Source organism: Phocoena phocoena, chromosome 8 (assembly GCF_963924675.1).
Source record: "Phocoena phocoena chromosome 8, mPhoPho1.1, whole genome shotgun sequence".
Classification (NCBI taxonomy): domain Eukaryota; kingdom Metazoa; phylum Chordata; class Mammalia; order Artiodactyla; family Phocoenidae; genus Phocoena; species Phocoena phocoena.
Window position 1 is genome coordinate 46,291,464 of NC_089226.1, and position 22,350 is coordinate 46,313,813.

The 22,350-nt window shown below is 34.9% G+C and overlaps 1 protein-coding gene across 2 annotated transcripts in view; it reads right to left on the bottom strand.

Moving 5' to 3' along the window:
* The window catches only part of TMEM135 (transmembrane protein 135), a 242,613-nt gene that overhangs the window by 177,239 nt on the left and 43,024 nt on the right, over positions 1–22,350 (bottom strand). For both annotated transcript variants that reach the window (XM_065882158.1, XM_065882159.1), the window contains exons 3-4: positions 20,630–20,722; positions 7,924–7,957 (exon numbers count right to left, since the gene is read on the bottom strand). In XM_065882158.1, coding sequence (XP_065738230.1) covers positions 7,924–7,957; positions 20,630–20,722 — 127 coding nt within the window. The remainder of the gene's footprint in view (positions 1–7,923; positions 7,958–20,629; positions 20,723–22,350) is intronic.

The window sequence follows — 22,350 nt, forward strand, 5'->3', positions numbered from 1 at the left end:
GATAATTCCAACACACGAAGTCTCTGTAGGTCTGCTTCTGTTGTTTATTGTTTCTGTCAGATCTTGATCTTGGTGCCTTGTTCCCTTGTGTACTTGATTATTTCTGACTAATATACAAAAATTATATGTGAAGGACTTCCACTTCTGTGAAGATCAGGTATACATATTTTCCCTATTCCTCCCATTAATTACAAAAACCCTGGACACTATATATATATAAAACAAATATTTAAAGACTGAAAGGTAGAAAGAAGGCAGCAGACCATCTAGAGACCTTGTGATCCAAAGAATGACATGGTGGTAAGTACCTAGATTTTTCTCTCTGCCTTGAATATCCCAGTCTTAGAGTTAACAAAACCTGCAAGCCAGAAATGCTACTAGGCACAAATAAAAACCTTCTCTGTCTTCCTAAAGGACCAGGCAAAGGGCAGCCTATGAAAACAGACAATAATCATTTGACTCCAGCCAAACACCTCAGAAAAAACTGTGGCCCAACCCCCGTCACAATGGCCAAGTGGACAGCCTAGACTTCCACCCTCACAAGGCTGTAACGAGGCACCCGAACACCCCCAATGGGGAGGAGTCAGGGAAGACCAAGGAGAGAGCTGGGACCTTCATCCCCACCAGCTGAAACTAGGCCTGGGCTCCCCTACCCCCCACCGGGGGTGTTAGTACAGACCACGTGCACCCAGCAGTAGAGGAGCCCCATCACCCTTCAGGTGTCAACAAAAGCCAAATGTTTATTATATGATTTGTTTTTTATTTTGCATTCTCTTCTCTTACACACTGCCTTCCTTTGTCTCTTTTATTTATATTCCTTTGTAAAATTCTGCTTCCTCACATCTGCTTTTTTTTTAATGATTTACATTTGCCTCTTTCAATTTTTTGACATATTTTTATATTATCTTCACAAGGCAAATAGAAAATAAAGCTGTATAAAGAGTAGTTATGATAAAAACTCATGCCTAAAGAAAATGTGCACCCTTTTTTCCTTTGGCCTAATTGACCCTGTAGTGGTCCTTCAAGCCACTTAGAGCAGAGTACCTACTAGCTTCAAAGTCAGCCTCCAACCCTAAAATCCTTAGGATGAGTAATCAAATCACTGAAAAAGAAACACAGGACAAAGAAGCACAAGACAAAATTATTTCCTAAAGTACCGGTAAATCTACCTCCAAATGAACTACTAGAATAATGATATTTTCTCATGTCCTGAGCCATTCTGTCCTTTTACCAGAAAGTATAGGATCTAAAAATCCATCTTCTTAGCCTTTATTCATGCACATCCAGAGAAATTCACAAAATAGTCATGTATAAAGATGACTATCACCATATTGATTGTGATATTGAGGAGCTGGAAGCAATCTGGAAATCCATCACTGGAAGAATGAACAAGTAAAATGTAGTAGATGAACTAGATGGTGGTAATGGTTGCACAGCTCTGTGAATGTACTAAAAACCACTGGAATGTAAATTCCAAAGGGGTAAATTTTATTGTATGTGATTTATATCTCGATAAAGCTATTATAAGGTATATATAGGGGATGGATATTCTGGCACATGGATATTCTGCAGCAGTCAGAGCAATGCAGTGGAAGGATATAAAGCAACACACATAGGTCTCGAAACATGCTGTCAAGTTCAAAGTAAATACAATATGGACAGATCTTCAAAACGCAGTATTAAATTGTCCAGTAAAGAAAATAAGAGGGAGTCTCTGATAATTCCCCTTTTCATGCTCCGTGTCTGCCTTTGTGATCAAGTGGGTCATGACAACTTTCAAGAATCTATTCCCCTTGGATAACAAAGTATCTCAGCTTCTACCAAATGAAGATAAGAGCTCAACATTGCCCAATGTTATATTGGGTACGAGAAGCACATTCCTCAATGTGACTCAAAGAATCAGAGTAAGAACAGAGAGAGGAATAGAATCCCTAATTCTGGTACTTGTTTAAAAAAAAAAGCATCCAAGAAATGGATCTACTAGCTCAGGAACTCAGCTGAGGAAAGATCCACTGTTGTTTACCTTCCTTTGGGAAAACAAGGTCATTTGGTTGGCTTAAAGAACTTGGGTCTCAAGGCTAATGGAAGGGGGTGGGGAAAGAAGCAGCACAGGTATTATGTTCACCAACTTAGAAGAGAAGGGTCATTCTCTCTCATCTTTCCCATTTTCTAGAGTACTTGCTTTCAATCTCCATTCATTCAAAAATTATTCATTGAGCATATATTCTAAACACTGTAGGTACTAGGGATGTCAGTGAATAAGCAAGAATTCTTGCCCTTAAGCAGCTTATATACAGTGAGGGAAGAATGACAACAAATAAGAAAATTTAATTTTAAAATTTAAAATTTAATTTACTTATATGTGCCATGAAAAAGATTACGAGTTAGAGAGGTGAGGTGAAGCTGCTTTAACTACGATAGGAAAGGAAGGCCTCTCTCAGGCTGTAACAATGGGTTAAGAACCATATAAGGAGAAGATACTAGCCAAGAAAAACCTAGGGAAAAAGATTTCCAAGCAAAAAAACAAACAAAAAGCAAGTGGTAAGGCTGTAAAGGACTAATAAGCTTCAAGTAGTCTACAGACAAAAAGAAATCCAGTGTAAAGAATGAGAAGAAAGTAGATGAAGTCAGAGAGGTAGCAGCCTTGTGAGGCATTTAATTGTATCCAGGGTGCAGTGAGAAGTGGGATGGGACGGTTTTTCTGAACTTTAAGCAGAAGATCAATAAGCTCTAATTTGTATTCCCAATGACTCTGACTGCTATGTGGAAAACAGACTATATAAGACGACAGGACTGGGAGGATGTAAACCATTCAGGCTATTCAGACAGCTCAGGCAAGAGATGTTAGGGCTCAGATTCTGGTTATAACTGTGTAGGTAATGAGTCACTGTAAGATCCAGAGTAAAATTTTGAAGTAGAATAAGATTTTACAATGGATTGGACCGAGTATAAGGTGAAGAAAAGAGTTAAAACTCCTAAGTTTCTGGCCTGAGCAACTGGATGGATGGTTGATGTCATTTGCTGCAAAAGGAAGGCTTAGGGGAGCAATTTAAGAGACAGTATTTATAATCGTTTTTTGAATTTAATACTTTCAGTTTATTATTTTTCGAGTTCATCTGTCAAATTTCTCCAACTAGCTTACAATCCGTTTTGTATTTCTTTTGTATCTTCATGTGTCTAGCATAGCTGATATATAATCAATACCTGCTGGATCTAATTAAATTGAAGTGGTCTTACAAGAAAACTTATGAATCAACATTTTCAAACCTTATGTTTGAAAAATCAAATACAGATGTTTTAATCAAAGACACTGCATGTTCAAAATTAAAAAACAAATGCTAGAGACAAGCCTGTAGGTATATGTTTACAATTTTAAAATGCATGCATTGTTGAATGCTTGGTGGCATAAAGCAAACTGCAGAGAGAAGTTTTCAAAGGGAGTTAACATAGAAAGATTTTTTAATGTCATAAGTTATAATTAAATGAAACAAATGAACTAGAACTTGACAGCACATCCTAAATAACTATTAGCAGCAAATGATAAATTTTGAAAAACTGGAATCCGCAGTCATTGTTACAACCAACGAAATAAAGGGAAATCATGTACATGCAAACTTTTACGTATTCTCCTTTAAATCATACTGTGGCAAAGGTGAATGCTAGCAGCTTATGTTCTTGTGGGTAATTGGCTCTGGCATATTAGCCCCAGGGAAACACTTCCATCATCTTCTAGCCATATCTTGGGCAAATGCCAGAGAAAATATTTAATTCTTTATTTCATACCTTTTCTGTGTACCTTTTATACATTTTGCCCTTTAATAACTAATTATCTAACAATGCTAAAAATCTTAAAAAATTATACAATTTTTAAAATTGTACACTTTTCTTTCTAAAATTTGCTAACATAGAACAAGAAATCAATGACATTTTCACATGGGTATTAATTAAATTATATTAAATTGTAAGACTTTGTAGCCTTTAAAACTGCTAGTTTAATTATAATTTATGACATTTATAGCTAAGGCTATAAATTACTTAAGTCTAATAACTGAGACTTACCAGGGCTTCCTGATATATATCATGAGTAATAAGAGTAGCCCAAGGGAAGATCTTATAATAACAAAAGCATTAATAGAGATGTCCCTTATTTAGAGTATGTAGCTCTCTACCTGCCCCCTACAACACTAACATAAACAGAGCATATTCACAACTACACAGTATAAACACTGTCCTGTTTTCTGTTTTGAGACAACTATCAATGCTAAAAAACAGAGATAAGGCTTACATCTCTCTCTCCCTCAGTAAAATATAGGGTCCTCGGAAGCAGGGACTATACCTTGTTTATTTTGGTAACCCCAATTTCACCAACAGTGCCTAACAGAGTAGATACTCAGCAAATGTTGCTTATTCTTTTTTTTGTTCCTAAACCTTGGCCTCAACTTGGCAATCCTTGGAAAAGCAACAATTTTGTCCTGTGATCACCAGTGACACATCTCTAAGATGGAGCTACCTCCAATTCCTCTCCTTTCCTCAAGGTTCAGGTCCCACGTAATTCATAAAATCTTCTCTGATTTCCCCAGCCCAAAGATACTTCCCTTTTCTACAGTTCTAAAGACTGTACTGTCTAATCATATATTTGACATGAATACACTATCTTGGACTATTTATTACCTATTCATTTTAAATCCAAATCTAGATATACTTTATTCCCTCAACTAAATTAATTTCAAGGACAGAATAATGGCTATATTTGTGTCCAAATACATAACAAAGTGCTCTGCACTCAATAAGTGTTCACTGATAAAAATAAAGACAAAGATGATAAAGGTAATACGAAGCCAGTTTTGCATATTTTTCTATCAGGTATTCACTCAAAGGCATAGCAATGCCTTTGAAATTTCCTGATCAAAATAAGGAGTGGGTAACTGTCACAGCCAAAACTAACAAAATGATATTATTACTAACTAAAGAGTATTTTACTGTCACCCAACATTTTGAGTAGGACTGTATATATATGTATATGTATAAAACCAACCCAATATAATGAAAATATAACCAAGAAGTATGTGAAAAGCTAGGATTACACCCTCAAAAAATGATTATTTAATATCATGAGCAATCAAAACTATATGGCATAGTAACAAAAGATGTCACAAAACAGTATGCCCCCAATTTTTTTTTTAATGGGTATATAATGTGAATGTGCATCTATGTTTGTGTATTTATATAGGTACACTGAAGGAAAGGGAAGGGAATAAAGAAATAAACACTAAAATGTTAGTAATTACTACACAGTAAAACTACAGATGATTTTTACTTTCTTCTTCATGTTTTTCTCTACTTTCCGAATCAGAAACACATACCTAAATACAATGTATAATTTTCTTAAAATAAAACCTCCCAACATTTAGAAATTTTGTCGTTGATGTTAAAATAGGCCAACAATCTCAACTTAGTCTAGTGAGCAACATAATAGAGTTACAGAACAAAGTTATTTCTTAAGGTTAAACTCAGTCTCTGAAAGTATTTCTTACCTATTCTGCAATAACCACCCTCTTAGTTAAGTAATAGTTACATAGCAATAGTATAAATAAAAGGCTCTATTCAGAGGAAGGGACAATGAAGATACTAAGACTATCATTAGTATCCAGAATGTATCATGTACAAATTCATTTCCTTTGGACATAGTCAAAAATCCATGTGTAAAAGCCTTTGATCTCATTAAATTTTTAAATTACAGACCCTGGCTGACAAAAGATAAAAGACCAATTCATATTTTGCACTTTCTGAAAAACTTGCCTAATACTGACATTTATTAATCTGGACATAAAAAGTACAAATCTACTTAACAGACAAATGTTAATGTTAAGTCAACACAAAAAGTTTCCCATTTAGAAAGATCGAGAGATTCAAAGGTTTATTCTAAATTGGGAACACTATCAAAACAACATAGTACAGCCACTCTGGAAAACAGTTTATCAGTTTCTTTAAAAACTAAACATTCAACTACCATACAACCTGGCACCTACACTTCTGGGCATTTATCCCAGAGAAATAAAAACTCATGTTCACACAAAAACCTGCACATGAACATCTATAGCGGCTTTATTTGTTAACAGCCAAAAACTGGAAACAAGCCAGATGTTCTTCAATGGGTGAATAGTTAAATAAACTAGTACAGCCATACCATGATATACTACTCAGCAATAAAAAGAAATGAACTACTGATATACCGAACAACTTGAATCTCCAGAGAATTACATTGAGTGAAAACAGCTAATGACAAATAGTATGTACTATATAATTCTACTTGTACATCATTCTTGAAATGATTATAGAATTTAAAAAATTACAGAAATAAAGAATAAATTAATGGTTGCCAGAGGTTGAGGAATGGGAGGTAAGGGTCAGAGGGAAGTAAATGTAGCAACAAAAGGGCAGCATGAAGGATCCCTGTGAAGGAAATGTTCTCTATCTTGACTACAGTAAATATCAATGTAAATATCCTAATTTTGATACTACTACAGTTTTGTAAAATAATACTATTAAGGGAAACTGAGTAGAGAGTAACATGAGATCTCTCTATTATTTCTTACAACTGCATATGAACCTATGATTATTTCAAAATAAAAAGTTTAATCTCAAAAAAAATACAGTATTTTTAGGGCATTTTCCAACATTGATTATATTAATCAAAATCAAATATCTCCTCTCCAGGAATTTCCAATCTAAACAAGGCAACACAAAAAAAGTGTGTTGAAATTTACTTCGAATTTAAGATAAATGTGTAAATACATATAGTATTTCAGTATTAAAGTATCACCACGTGGTAGTATAGAAAAGCATGTGTATGACTAAAAGAAAAAAAAATGCATTAAAACTCAAATCTATTCTAGCATGCAGATGTAATATTTTTAAGTTTTTTACAAAATCAGAAAGGAAAGCAGCATCTAGCATAGTTTGGTGCTACTATTATGGTTTCCACAGCACCCTATAATTCATCTTCCAGTCCTTTTCAAACATTGTTTCTATTGTGACTTTTCCACTAGACAGCAAACTCCATAAGTACAAGGACTGTCTTCAACTTGCCTTCCAGCATATAGCACAGTAACTGACACATGATAAGAACAGAGCAAAAATTAAACAATTTGAACTGAAATAAGTTGCTGAATACAACCCTGAACTACATTCCCTTGTTACAAAATTCAAAAACCTATCCTTAGGTAAACACATAATTAATTCATCTTTCCACAGCTGAATTTTTCAATGTCGCCTATCAATTCCATTAAACAACTTTAAAAGGTTTTAATACAAATATGTTTTTAAAATATGAACTTGACAATGAAAAGCATATAAACTTGATTATATATTTACAGTAAATATCAGACTAGACAACATTAATTTCAATTCTGAAAACTTAGAAATTTAGAAGCCTAGCTAATTATAGTATTAAATATATTCAGTATTTAGATAGAATGAATGCTATTCTGATTCCAAGAAAACTGTGCATCATAAAAGCTCATCCTTAAACCTTTTTTGCCACAAGAAGTTAGCAATAGAAGCAGAGTATGAAATGAAGTTAAAGATATATAGCGAGACATATACAGATATAGATATATACCCTATCAAAGATGAAGATCTAATCTTTAAGGAAAAAAGAGTCATGAAGGACACAGGGCCATGAATCATCTTCCTCCTTAAGTAAGTGCAATTCAGTCATATATGACAGGAATAAACCAGAGAGCATCAAAGCTATTTTAAACATTTAAGTCTATCCTTTAAAACAGAGACAGAAAATATTCTCAAATTTAAGTAGGTTTTCTTTCTTTTTTTTTTAAAGGGAACTTGATTCAAAAAAACAAACAAAAAAAGGTTAAAAAGTACATGGAAAAACCTTGAAAGCAAATAAAAAGAATTACTCACCAAGTTGGCCATATAAATTGTGAGCAGCCCTCTCCTGCAAATAATTTTAAGAAGAGACAGCGTGAGACTAACCATCAATTTGACTTAATAATCACTTTATCATTTTTTTAGAAATCTACCAAAACAATTACCAGAAGTTGTGGAAAAGGGATAGATTATGCTGATCTAAGTTTTCAGTACCCTAATAGTTGGATGTAAATAGATTCTACAAGTCATTCTAATCTGTAGTCATTAAACATTCTGTTTAATGCTCGTTAATTAAAATTCTTTAAAATTACTATTGCGTAGTAATTGTTAACTAGACTTACTGTGAAAATCATTTTGCAATATACACCAGTATCTAATTATTATATTGTTCACCTGAAACTAATATAATGTTATATGTCAATTACATCTCAATTTTTAAAACTACTAATACCTTATTATTTATTAATAGGAAGAGAGGTACAATTTGCTATTATTCTATGTTTATGCTAGAGAACTCTAAATTTAAGGAAGAATCCTAACAAATTCATCTTGCCAAAAATGTCAAGGCCATATAAATTTTAACTAAATGCATATTTATTTTTTAAAAAACAGATCTTCTATTTGTTTCACACACAGTGCAACTGTTCATTAGATGCCATTACAAATCATACAAATCACCTTGTTTTAATTTCATTGTTAAGTGAAAAGTCAGGCAGTAAGTTAATTCTCTAATGCCAAAGGACAAACAAAAGCTCTATAACACTCACTTTACAGAAAAACTGCATATTTACTAAATACATATTTACTCTTACTTAATGAGAATTCATCTAGAAACTCAAAGATAAGGACAATTTTATACCCTTAATCACTTTATTTAACTTATCTGCACATGAGACCATAAATGAACCATATCCTATCCTCTAAGAAAGAGGTCTTTAATGTTTTAAGAGTTCAAGGGCAGAGTTCAAATAATAAACTCTGAAAATTATAAAAACTTATTTGAGTTTCAATTATGAACATTTTTTTAGAACTCAAAGAAACTACTACTTTATATATAAAAGAAGCAAAAATATCAAATCACTTTCACTTAAATATCATGCCAGGTCTTGATATTAACATCATCAATCAAATCTTCTTGATGTCAGATCCAGTCATACAAAGTCTTGATTGCTCATCATTTAACTTGGCTTAATAGGATTTTTAATTTACTAAAGCCACATGGAGGCAGTACGATATAAGTGAACAATGCTGAAGTGAAGTTCTGAAATCAAGGTTCCAGTTAACTTTAATTCTCTGGTACCCTGTAATTTTGTCATAAAAATAAGGGAACAAAACTAGTTATCTAACTTACATTTTCAAACATAAAAACTACTTAAAGAAAAAAACTTACATTTATCAGCAATATATAAAACATATCATTGGGCCACCCTGGTTGAAAGGAGGAGGTGGTCTAGGCATACCCACTGGGCCACACCCCCCCAGCAATGTCCCTCTTCAGCAGGTCCTAATGCACCTCAGCAGAACAAGACAAGTCTACTGACCTTCTAAAAAAGTGTTTCAGAATCAGTGACAAGATGATCTGTAAGGTCCCTTTCAGCTCTTCTTTTCTATGATTGTACATACGAATTGAAATTGTTCTCACTAAACCTTACCAAGCTTATTAGTTCCTACCAAATTCTAAATCAAAGATGTTCTAATAGTACTTATTTTAAATAAATTATATCAAGAAAAGTTAGGGTAACATCATCATCCAAGAGTCACACATACACAGAAAAGTTCAATCCTTCTCAAGTGATACCTATTCTTACCAACAGCTGGTTACGTACGAAGAAAAAAATAATATTCTTCATTACAAAAACCAAAATAAAAATATTTCTGTAATTTCAGTGGTAGTCCCTGAAAATACTTTTCATTATGAAGTGAACTAATGTATGATGCTATCTTTAAAAACATTTGTTCCACTAATCTCATTCTGCCTCTAATATTAACAGTAATCCAAGCTCCAGAATCATCACTAGCTTCCATCTATAACTGTTTACCTTTACTGAGCAAAGATTATCTTGTTAACTTTTACATTTTCACAGACCTGCAATAATAGTACCTGGCATCTATAGACACTAAGCAAATGGTAGAATTACTAAGCAAGGTGTTACTAGGAACCCAGTTTTAGAAAAAGGAACACATTATAAACATGTATTATAGAAATATAATCACAAAAGATAGCCACCAGACAGAGCAAGGGCCAATTAATGATACTAATTTATTAGCAAGCAAAGACGTGATCTGTTTGTCATACATTTGTATAAAATTTAATAATTTACAAGGTATAATTAAGATTTTGAAATCAGATTTTATCCTCTCACTAGTTCTATGAAGTGTAACACAGATACTACTGCCCTCACTCTATTGAAAACCAAGAATCAAAGAAGTGGTTTCCTTAAAAATACAAAAGCAGCAAAAAGCAAGTTCGTCTGACTCCAGTTTCACGTTGTTTCCAATGCACAACTTCTACAGCAGAAAATCTTTACATTACTAAGTTACCTTTCTTTTTTTTTTTAATTTATTTATTTTTAGCTATACTGGGTCTTTGTTGCTGCACGCGGGTTTTTCTCTAGTTGAGGCGAGCGGGGCCTACTCTTCGTTTTGGTGCACGGGCTTCTCATTGCAGTGACTTCTCTTGTTGCGGAGCACGGGCTCCAGGCGCGCGGGCTTCCGTAGTTGTGGCACATGGGCTCAGTAGTTGTGGCTTGCGGGCTCTAGAGCACAGGCTCAGTAGTTGTGGTGCACGGGCTTAGTTGCTCCGCGGCATGTGGGATCTTCCCCGACCAGGGCTCGAACCCGTGTCCCCTGCATTGGCAGGCGGATTCTTAACCACTGCGCCACCAGGGAAGTCCTAAGTTACCTTTCAATTCTAAAATTCACTGACTTAATATGCTGTCCTAGCAGGCTTCTTTGTGATGAGGATGAACAAAGCCTTGACACATTCTTACTACTGGGAAAAACTGAGGATGCATCATTGTTAGATTATGTCCTATTCTGGTCTCAAGTTTCAATTTATCCTTCCCAAACAATGAGGAAGATCACCTCCTTCCCAGCTTTATCTGAATTCCAACCCAAAGCTAATAGCCTCAAGAATGAGAGGGCAATGCCTGTGATGGGCATGATATGTTGGATTACATAGCCAGGCTCTTTTTGGTGACTTTACCTGGTACGTCTTTAACCTCCATTCCAATGTCAACTTGGTAGGTTAGAATATGAGAACAGTGATTTATTTTAACACTTCTCTGGAGATGTTCAGTATCATAGGAAATAGATAAGCTAATTAAATACAAATTTTATTTAACACTTGACTGTATCTAGCCTAGGTCTGAAGACAAACAAGTCACTCCCTTCCTAGTGCATAAATTCTCTCTGGAAACCAAGTTATATATTATAAAACACTGCTTACAACAGTGATGGGGAAGGGGGAGGTGCCAATTAGAACAAAAGGTGGCCTAGAGGAAGGGCTGGGGCAAGGAGGACAATAACTTTTTAAACTTCACAGGAGACTCTGATACACAAATACTCCCATTCTGCTGAGAATCACTAGATTAGAAGACTGGTGAAGCTCAGTGAATAAGCAGTCTAAAGTTAGTCGAGTATTTCTTTAAACTACAGATAAGCTTCTTTTTTTTTCTTTTCTTTTTTTTTGATGGGGAAAAGGGGTGAATCTTTTAAACTTGCATGAAAAATGTAAGTGGGTGTGCACATCAAAGGGTACTATCTAAAAAAGTATTAAGAACCACTGCTGCAAGAACTAACTCTTTGTAATCAGAGTATCACTACTCCTGAGGGAAAATATTAAAATAATTAAATTTTCTTAACATCTCAGTAGGTTAAAAGGTATCCTCACATTCTACTGAAATTCCAAGGATTATCTTCTAACGACATTATTTTGTCTCATCAGATGAACAATAATGCTTTTTTTCTGGAAACTTTAGTGTAAATATTCTTTAGCTAACTTTCTCAAACTTCTGAATGATACTGTATATAACACATTTCATAACTAAGGTCACTACAGAATACAGAAAGAATGGTATAAATTCTAAATATTTATATATTCTATGTATATATATAAAATATGTGTGTTCTGTGTTCTATGGATAAGGAGAAATTAGAGATTAAAGAAAAACAAAGTGATTGTTCTTAAACATTGTAATGGTTACCAAGAGATGCTATTTAATCATTTCAGAAAGTCTTTCAAAATATAATAGATTTCATCTGTCAGAATGTTTTAGAAGAGTATAAAATACTTCTTTAAGGTATAAGAATGGATAAGGTAAACTTGAAGTCTAGAGCAAGAGTCTATAATCACATTCTATTATATATAGTGGATAATACAGAGTAAGCTTTTCAGAAGACTGCAAGGTAATTTAATTTTCTTCCTGTGAACATGACACTGAAACTTGAAGATCCCAAGAATTTATAGGCCAGTTTATAAGTATTCTTTTATTCACATATTATATATTTGATTCATTTTGGTCATATCTGCTTGGGAGTTTCATAACTACAACAGTGTAATTTAACAAATCAAGCCATGAATATGCTTAGAATAAATATGCAATTTTTGATACTTTAATCCATGTCCATGTTTGAGCACCCTGCAGTTTCAATTTACCTAAACTAATACTAAATATCAAAGCAAATCCATAGCAATTCTACAAAACAAAATCCATCAGAACAACTTCTTTCTGAACCACAAACAAAGCACTTCCTAGAAAAAGAAAGAGAAGACTAGTTCTTAACAGCCCACCTAGGGATAAACTAGATGTTACCAATGCTTCCTGCTGAGTTACTACCATCACAGTTCTTTGTGGCACAAATTTTTTAAGCAACCCTGGAAACAACTTCAAAGGTTTCACAGAACCCCACAGTGATGCGATTAAGATTTAAGTAAGCTGCCCTCTTACAAGGTGTTAGGAACTAGCTGGCAAAGCATGCTTAATTCTGTAGAGGGAAGGAGACTGGGAAAGATGGATGGATGGATGGAGGAATGGATGAATAAATGGATGGGTGAGTTGGAAAGTTGGGAGGAAATAAGTTTAAACCAATGTAGATGAAGACATGAATATAGATAGATTTTCACTTATACATCTATATCTATATATATATCCATCATACATATGTGTGTATATATAACCATGTTGTATGCTTGTACCTCATTAAATGCTTTTTGAAAAACAAATTATACAAAATGTATAACTTCAGTAAAGATTTTATTAAATACAGCTTTAGAGATTTAAAAATTAGGATTACCGCTAATTTGGAAAAAAGTGCTTCCACATTCTGTTTCTTCTACTCTTTCTAATATATTACTGATATTTATTTTTAAAAGGATGAACTGATAACTGATCAATTGATAAAGATCAATTGAAATCTGATTCCTTAAATGTTGCTGTTTCCCAACTTATAACCTCAGACCTCTTCTTATTCTGAGCTTTGAGACTCTGATCTTCTCCCATAGCTTCAACGATAACCTACAAGAAGGAAACTTCCAATTTTATTTACATAACTCCTGTGCTTCTCCCGAATCTAGACTCATATTTCAAGCTGCCTACTGGCTATCTCCATCACTGACTTTCTTTGTGAATTAAAGGCATGATTACAAATTCCTTTTCCTTAAAGTAAAAACTATAATATTAATATGCTTCATTTTGGGCTAGATGTAATAATTTTGAAATACACATAACTTCAACCTTTGTAAATTACTTACAGTCTATTCAGGGATCTTGATGTTTAATGAAATCAATAAAAATTTATTTTAAGTAAAAAATACTTTTTCAAAGCAAGTAAGACCACTGAGTTAACTTTTGCGCAATTCCAGATAAACATAGACCGTACTTTCTTAAAATAAGACACACTATAAAGCAACTTGTAAAGAAAACAAAAAGATTTGCTTTTCTATCTTTTAAGGTTAAGGCCAAAAAAAACACTTTTAAACCTGCTTTTTAAACAGTAAGTCACCAGCTTCTGAACAATACTATAAAATTAAATTTTAAAGTTTTTAATTAGAACCCCAAACCAGTATTTGTGGCTGATGTACATATACATACACAATTCTAAAAAAAACCCAAGGGCTTCCCTGATGGTGCAGTGGTTGAGAGTCCGCCTGCCGATGCAAGGGACACAGGTTCGTGCCCGGGTCCGGGAGGATCCCACATGCCGCAGAGCGGCTGGGCCCGTGAGCCATGGCCGCTGAGCCTGCGCGACCAGAGCCTCTGCTCCATAGCGGGAGAAGCCACAGCGGTGAGAGGCTCGCATACCGCAAAAATAAATTAATTAAATTAAATTAAATTAAATTTTAAAAAACCCAAGAACTCAAAAGCTATTTCCAGGTATTAACTGCATAACCTAATAAACAACAGAATCAATACATATCACAAAAAGTTCGACTACTAAACAATCACATCAAGATAAGGATCAATTTTTCTTCAGCAACCGTGGGATAATACTTATAAAGAAGCCAAACTTAAAATTCTGATCAGGTCTTCAAAACAGTAAATCCACTCCAGTTAATATTTAGAACAGGCCATAATCTAGAACCAATTTTCTATGAATACCTACCGTCTATGAATAAAACACCAGTGTAATAGCTCACTTAAAAAAATAAAATCAGAAAACTTAAAAAAAAAAATAGTGTACTACCAAAGGTAAACGGAGAATAGGAAATAAACTAGTAACCAAAATCCAAGTTATCACCTCACTTCTAGGAAACCTCTTTATGCCTTAAGAAGTTATAGCTTTTAATATCAATAACACAATTTTATTTTAGAATTATTATGCTATTTAAACAAATGTTGGTCTTCAAAGAAAATTTTGACTTTTTTGAAAGTAAAATTATAAAGATAAGACCTAGACTAATACATCAACAGAAAAAAATTCAGAAATCAACAAAACACACATATATATGAAAAATTGGTATATGACAAGAAGCATTCCAAATCAGTGGAGAAAGAACGGACTATTGAACTCCTGGTGCCAGAGTAACTGACTATTGGCTAGCAAAAAAAGAAAGAAAGAAGGGGGGCAGGGGGGTGGGGGGGAAGAAGAGAGAAAAAGAAAAAAGAAAGGAAAGGGGAAAAAAAATCCTATAATAAATAACCTCTAAGATGGACCTAAACATATTTCTACATTTTGGGAGGTGATAATATTAACACTAAGAAGCTATAAAGTTAAAAATATATAATGTAGACTGTAGAGCAAGCACACACAAGAAGGAAAAATATTTCATAAAGAAATACATAGAAATGTTATTCTAAAATAACAAAATCATTCTTCCAGTTTCCATGTAGGGAGCTTGGAAGTGATCACTTAGTCCTAACACCAAGGAAAAAGCTCAACAAACTGAAAAGTTAACATCCACAAGAAAAGTAAGGTCACACTGCAAAATGCTGCCCGCAAAACTGGAGAGACTGCAGGCAGATACAGAGAATTACAACTTAACAGAGCACAGACTCACAAGCTGAAACCTCGGAGGGAATGAGAGCCGGGAGAGGAAAGCCTGCACTGTAATTGATAAATAGCAGGAGGCTCAGTGTGGAAGTTAAAAATTACAGAGGTATCAGTCTTAAGGGGGCCCCACACTTTTTTGAGTTTTACCTCCAGGAGCTTGACTAGGTTCTCACAGTAAATAGCAGAGAAAAATCCCCTTGTACTTCCAAATAGAGGGAGGGGAAAAGGAACCATTTTGAAATAAGCCAGAGCACTGGTTGCCCTCAGGGGAAACTAGTTAAGCAGAGCCTAACCTGCTGGGGTATTATGAGAGCCTTACTCACCTGGGGAAGGAAAACACCCAACTCCACGTGGCTCTAGAATTCCACATGGAGGAAGGGGAAAAACCCAACTCCAGCACACTCTAACTAACATCCTGCCCCACCAAGGGGGAGGGGGAAAATTGAGAAACACTTGTTAAGTTCACAGTCCACAGGCATAGGCTCATTGGAAGGCTGAAACCGAGTCAAAGGACTACAGAACACTTCCCTTCCCCACACAACTCACCACTACATTACAAAAGGCCTATTTACAGCAATTCCATTTACCTGGTACATCATGTCCGGCTAACAAGAAAAAATTACAAGACATACCAAGAGGCAAAAGACACAAATTGGGGCTTCCCTGGTGGCGCAGTGGTTGAGGGGGACACGGGTTTGAGCTCTGGTCTGGGAAGACCCCACATGCCACGGAGCAACTGGACCCGTGAGCCACAACTACTGAGCCTGCGTGTCTGGAGCCTGTGCTCTGCAACAAGAGAGGCCGCGACAGTGAGAGGCCCGCCCACTGCGATGAACAGTGGCCCCCGCTCGCTGCAACTAGAGAAAGCCCTCACACAGAAACAAAGACCCAACACAGCCAAAAATAAATAAATTAATTAAAAAAAAAAGAATGCCTTTGATGGGATTATTAGTGGACTGAACACAGCTGAGGAAAAAAATCTCTTAGCTATAGGATCAGTAGAATCCTCAGAAACTGAAAAGCAAAGAGAACAAAGACTGAAAAAAAACAGAAGAGAATATCCAAGGATTGTGGGATAATTACAAAAGGTGTAACATATGTGTAGTGAGTATAGCAGAAGGAGAAGAAAGAGAGAAAGGAACAGAAGAAATATTTGAAACAATGATGACTGAAAAATTTCCCAAATTAATGTCAGACACTGAACCATAGATCCAGGAAGCTCAGAGAACATCAAGCAGGAAAAATGCAAAAACAAAACTACACCCAGGCATATCTTATTCAAACTACAGAAAATCATAGATAAATAAAAATCCTTAAAGAAAAACACACCTTACCTATAGAGGAACAAAGATAAGAATTACATCTGGGGCTTCCCTGGTGGCGCACTGGTTGAGAGTCCACCTGCCAATGCAGGGGACACAGGTTTGTGCCCCGGTCCGGGAAGACCCCACATGCCGCAGCGCAGCTAAGCCCATGAGCCATGGCCACTGAGCCTGCGCGTCTGGAGCCTATGCTCCGCAATGGGAGAGGCCACAACAGTGAGAAGCCCGCGTACCACAAAAAAAAAAAAAAAAAAAGAATTACATCCGACTTCTCCTCAGAAACCATGCAAACAGGAGAGTGGAGTGAAATACTGAAAGCATTGAGAGAAAAAAAACACCAACCTAGAATTCTGCACCCTGTAAAATTATCCTTCAAAAGTGAAGGACAAATAAAGATTTTACTAGACAAATAAAATTGAATCTGTTGCCAGTAGACCTGCTCTGCAAGAAATGTTAAATGTTCATTAGAGAGAAGAAAAGTATGAGTCAGAAACTCATGTACATAAAGAAAGGTAGAGCATCAAATAAGATATAAGTGAAGGTAAATTTTTTAATTTTATTTTTCTTATTTTTAATTGTTCAAACAGATAACAATTATTCAAAATAATAGCAACAATGTATTTGATTATGTATGTATATATCGAGTGTGTGGTGTGTGTGTATGTGTGTGTGGTAATTATGCTTATAAGTGAAGTGAATGACAACAATGATACAAAGGACAGGAGGAAGGAATTTGGGCTATTTTGTTACTATAAGATACTCTCATTACCTATGAAGGGGTACAGTATTATTTGAAAGTGGACTTGGATTAGTTGTAAAGATGCACTGTAAAAACTAAGGCAACCACTAAAAAAAGTATAACTGATATGTTAAGAAAAAAGAGAAAATGGAACCACATATAACATTCAGTTAAAACCACAAAAGGCAGGGCTTCCTTGGTGGCGCAGTGGTTGGGAGTCCGCCTGCCGATGCAGGGGACGCGGGTTCGTGCCCCAGTCCGGGAAGATCCCACATGCCGCGGAGCAGCTGGGCCCGTGAGCCGTGGCCACTGAGCCTGCGCGTCCGGAGCCTGTGCTCCGGAACCGGAGAGGCCACAACACTGAGAGGTCTGCGTACCACAAAAGAAAAAAAAAACCACAAAAGGCAGAATAAGAGTGGAAGATAAAAATAAGAACAAAGGCAACAAAGAGAAAACAGTAATGAATATGGTAGAAATTAATCCAACTATATCAATAATCACTTTGAATGTCAATGGTCTAAATACAACAATTAAAAGACTGTCAGAGTTGATCTCAAAACATAACCCAACTATACGTCATCTATAAGAAACCCACTTTAAACATATAGACACATAGAGATTAAAATAAGTAAGCATATGAAAACATGCTCCACAAAATACATATGTCATCGAGGAAATACAAACTAAAACAACAATGAGATACCAGAACACTGATAACACTAAATGCTGGTGAAGATGTAGAGCAACAGGAATTCTCATTCATTGCTAGTGGGGATACAAAATGACCCAGACACTTTGGAAGACAGTTGGCAGTTTCTTACAAAATTAAATATACTCTTACCAGATCATCATACCCAATCATACCCCTTAGTAATTATCTAAAGGAGTTGAAAATTTATGCCTACACAAAAACCCACAAACGGAGGTTTATAGCAGCTTTATCCATAATTACCAAAACTTGGAAGCAACCAAGATGTCTGTCAGTAACTCAATGGATTAATAAACTGTGGTACATCCAGACCATTATTCAGTTCTAAAAAGAAACAACCTATCAAGCCATGAAAAGACATGCAAGAAGCTTAAATGCATATCACTAAGTAAAAGAGGCCAATCTGAAAAGCCAACATACTGTATGACTCCAAGTATATGACATTCTAGAAAAGATAAAACTATGGAGGGCTTCCCTGGTGGCACAGTGGTTGAGAGTCCACCTGCCGATGCAGGGGACGCGGGTTCGTGCCCTGGTCTGGGAAGATCCCACATGCTGCGGAGCAGCTAGGCCCGTGAGCCATGGCCGCTGAGCCTGCGCGTCCGGAGCCTATGCTCCGCAATGGGAGAGGCCACAACAGTGAGAGGCCCGCGTACCGCAAAAAAAAAAAAAAAAAAAAAGCATTTTAGGACAAGATGGTAATCAGGAATGACTGCTAATTTTCTTATGTATGATAATAGTGTTGTAATTATGTAGGAAAGTACCCTTATTTTAGAATATGCATTCTAAAGTATTTGGGAGTAAAATGTCATGACGTCTACAATGTACTTCTATATGGTTCGTACACACACACAATACCACACATACATAGACATATAATCACATACAAATAAAGTAAAAATGGTAAAATGTTAACAACTGTTGACTCTAGGTGATCGTTACACAGGTGTTCATTTCAACATTTTCTGCTGAAAAGTAGGCAAATAACTTCAAAAATGCCACCTTATTAAAGTGCTAAAAATAAATTGAAGCAAACTTCATTTAAAGCATCTTTAAAGTTTCATATATGAGTACATACTTTGAAATCATATTTCCAAAACCAATATTTAGATTTTTAAATTGATCAGAAAGTTACAATCACCAGAACAAGGCTCTCATTACTTACGGTCAAAAAACCAATAAAAATACTTAACACACTTACCATGTGTCAGGCACTCTTCTAAGCACACTTACATAAGTAACTCACTTAATTCTCTGAATAACCATGTGAGTAGATTATCACTACCTCCATTTTTCAGGTAAGGAATAAGCCATAGACGTCACACAATAAGTGGCGGAGCCAGTCTCCCAAGCCAGATTTTATAGCTCCAGAATCCACACTTTTAACAACTATTCTGTACTGTCCTCTCAGGTGGGGAACCTATGTTTCTAGCAATACTGACTTGATTTTCCTGGGGTTATAACATCCTTTGATTTTAGTAATTTTAATAATCTAAAAGTATCATCAAACAGAGAATCACAAAAATTTAGATACTATTACATTTACAAAAATGCATTAAAATGGCTTCAGGTGGTTTAAGTAAATATTTAGTCACCTAACAACATCTATCTATAGTCTTACTAGGGGATCAATGATTATAACAAACATCTTCATAAACTGAAAGATGATCCCATCTTGATTAATATACCTGACCGTATCTTTATTCTCCGGGATAAAGATGGAATCAAAGCAGTTCTCAACAATAAAAATAATTATTCCTGAAATGGCAACTATTCTTTTATGCAAAATGTTTAACTTCAACAGTTTACCTGACTGAAAAACTTACATAACAGTTTGTAGCATTTTGTAGAAATCTTATTATTCCACGTGGAACATTTTCAAGTTGATAAAAATGAAAATTTTTTTAAATGAGAAGATATCCAAAAAAAAATAATTGATTTAATAGAGGTTAATGAGCCCGAAGCAAATTACAGATTTAAATGATAAAAGAAAACTGTTTATTTTCTTAGGTGTGATAATGGTATTGCAGTTATGGAAAAGATCTTTAATTAGAATTTATGCAAGCCATGTTTTAGTTTGACACATCAGAGAACCCTTCAATTTTTTAGTAAACAAAGACTAATGGGCATTTTTACTATATAATGTCAATCTTTATTTTTTATAGGCTTAAAAACCTAAATAATATAAGTATAAAGTTAAATTGTCCATCAAATATTGGGTTGGCCAAAAAGTTCGTTCAGTTTTAAGTAAAAATAAGACATAGTTTTCATTTTCACCAAGAACTGTATTGAACAACATATTCCCTAACCAAACAAACTTTTTGGCCAGCCCAATATTTGCAAGACTGAAAAATATATGTAGAAATATTTCTCCTCCCTGGACCATGATAAACAGTAAGCAAAAAAAAAAAAACACTCTAGTTGTGATGGTGGACAGTAAATCAGTTGTATTAAATATGTAGGTATGTAAAAGTTTACCTGCTTTTTCTCTCAATTAGAATGGCCACATAAGAAGCTGGCAAAGCGGCACCAAAGCCAGGACTCCATGAGTAGAATTTTCCAAGTATTTTCCTGAAATTGAAATTTGGAATAATTTTATGAAATTTCTAGTTGGTCATTTCAGTTATTACACATAGAAGTTCCCCTTTTCAGTTCACCCCCTATCTAAATGTCCCACAGCACCTCAAATTCAGCATGTCCAAAACCAAACTCATTATCTTAGTCCCTTATCTCCATGAACCTGTTCTTTCTCCTCTGTTTTCCTAGGTTAATGATATCAACAACCACTTATCCACCTACGTGTGACACTTTGAGACATCCTTGGCTTCACCTTCTTCCATGTCCCATACATGAAATCATCCCCTTAAATACTTCCATGTACAATTTATCTCTCAAATTCCTCTCCAACCTACTGCCCTTGCCTCATTTATGTCCCTCACCATCTCTTCTTCAGGCTACTACAATAGCAAACTAATAGGTATCTCTCCTTCCAATAATTTAACCTGTTATATTCATTCAGACAGTCCCTGGATCCAACACTGTTCACTCTGCAAACCTTCTATGTTCTCAATTTCCTATCTACCAAACGGGAATAAATGTATTACGTATCTCATAGAGTTGTTATGATGGCTACATGAGATATTTCCCAGCACCGTCCATGACACATAGGAAGTACTCAGAAAATGTTAGTTATTATTACTATTGTTATCACTACTACTATTCTTTCATTATGGCTCTTTTTTTATGGAAGTATAGCTGATTTACAATGTGTTAGTTTCAGGTATATAGCAAAGAGATTCAGTTATATATATATTTTTTCTTTTCAGATTCTTTTCCCTAATAGGCTATTACAAAATATTGAGTATAGTTCACTGTGCTGCATAGTAGGTCCTTGTTTGTTATCCATTTTATACATAGTAGTGTGTGTATGTTAATCCAAACTCCTAATTTACCCCCTGCCCTTCCCCTTTGGTAACCATAAATTTGTTTTCTATGTCTATGGGTCTATTTCTGTTTTGTATATAGGTTCATTTGTACCATTTTTTTCAACTATTACTATTTTTTAACACATGATAGATATTCAAAGAATGTCTCTCCTTCTTTCCTTCTACAACCCTGGGTAAGATTTTTCTTACATCACTTACTAAAGTATTTTACATTTTTTACTTATATGTGTATATAAAATTTTTCATTTCCTAGAATATATCCCTTGGGAGAAAGAATCTGCATAGTATCTCACAAATTATAAACGCCATTGGGTTGGGTTTTTAAAGAGAAAAAAAAAGAAATCTGGAGATATTAGGAAGATTCTTTTTCCTTTCAAAGACAATTTGTTCCTAAGAAAGGGAGAAACAAAAAATTATAAGAAATTATCTGAACAAAGTTGGTCAACTGCTAAATGATGTATTACAGGAAAAAACATATGCTATGTACATACAGATAAGGATAAAATATCATGAAATTTTCTTTCTAGCTGAAGCTTAGCTTTAAAAAAATTAGAAAACCTACATATAACATGGGTATTTCTGCAATGGACATCAGAAACTTTCTGCCTAAGAAAACTGGAGGTGATTCTCCCTCCAACATAAAATACACAAAGGACTTAACAAGTTACTGAATATAAACAAAAAAGGAAAATAAATGAGTGAGTCAGTTACAGGAGGAACACAGATGTTACCTTATTATAAGTATTTTATGTC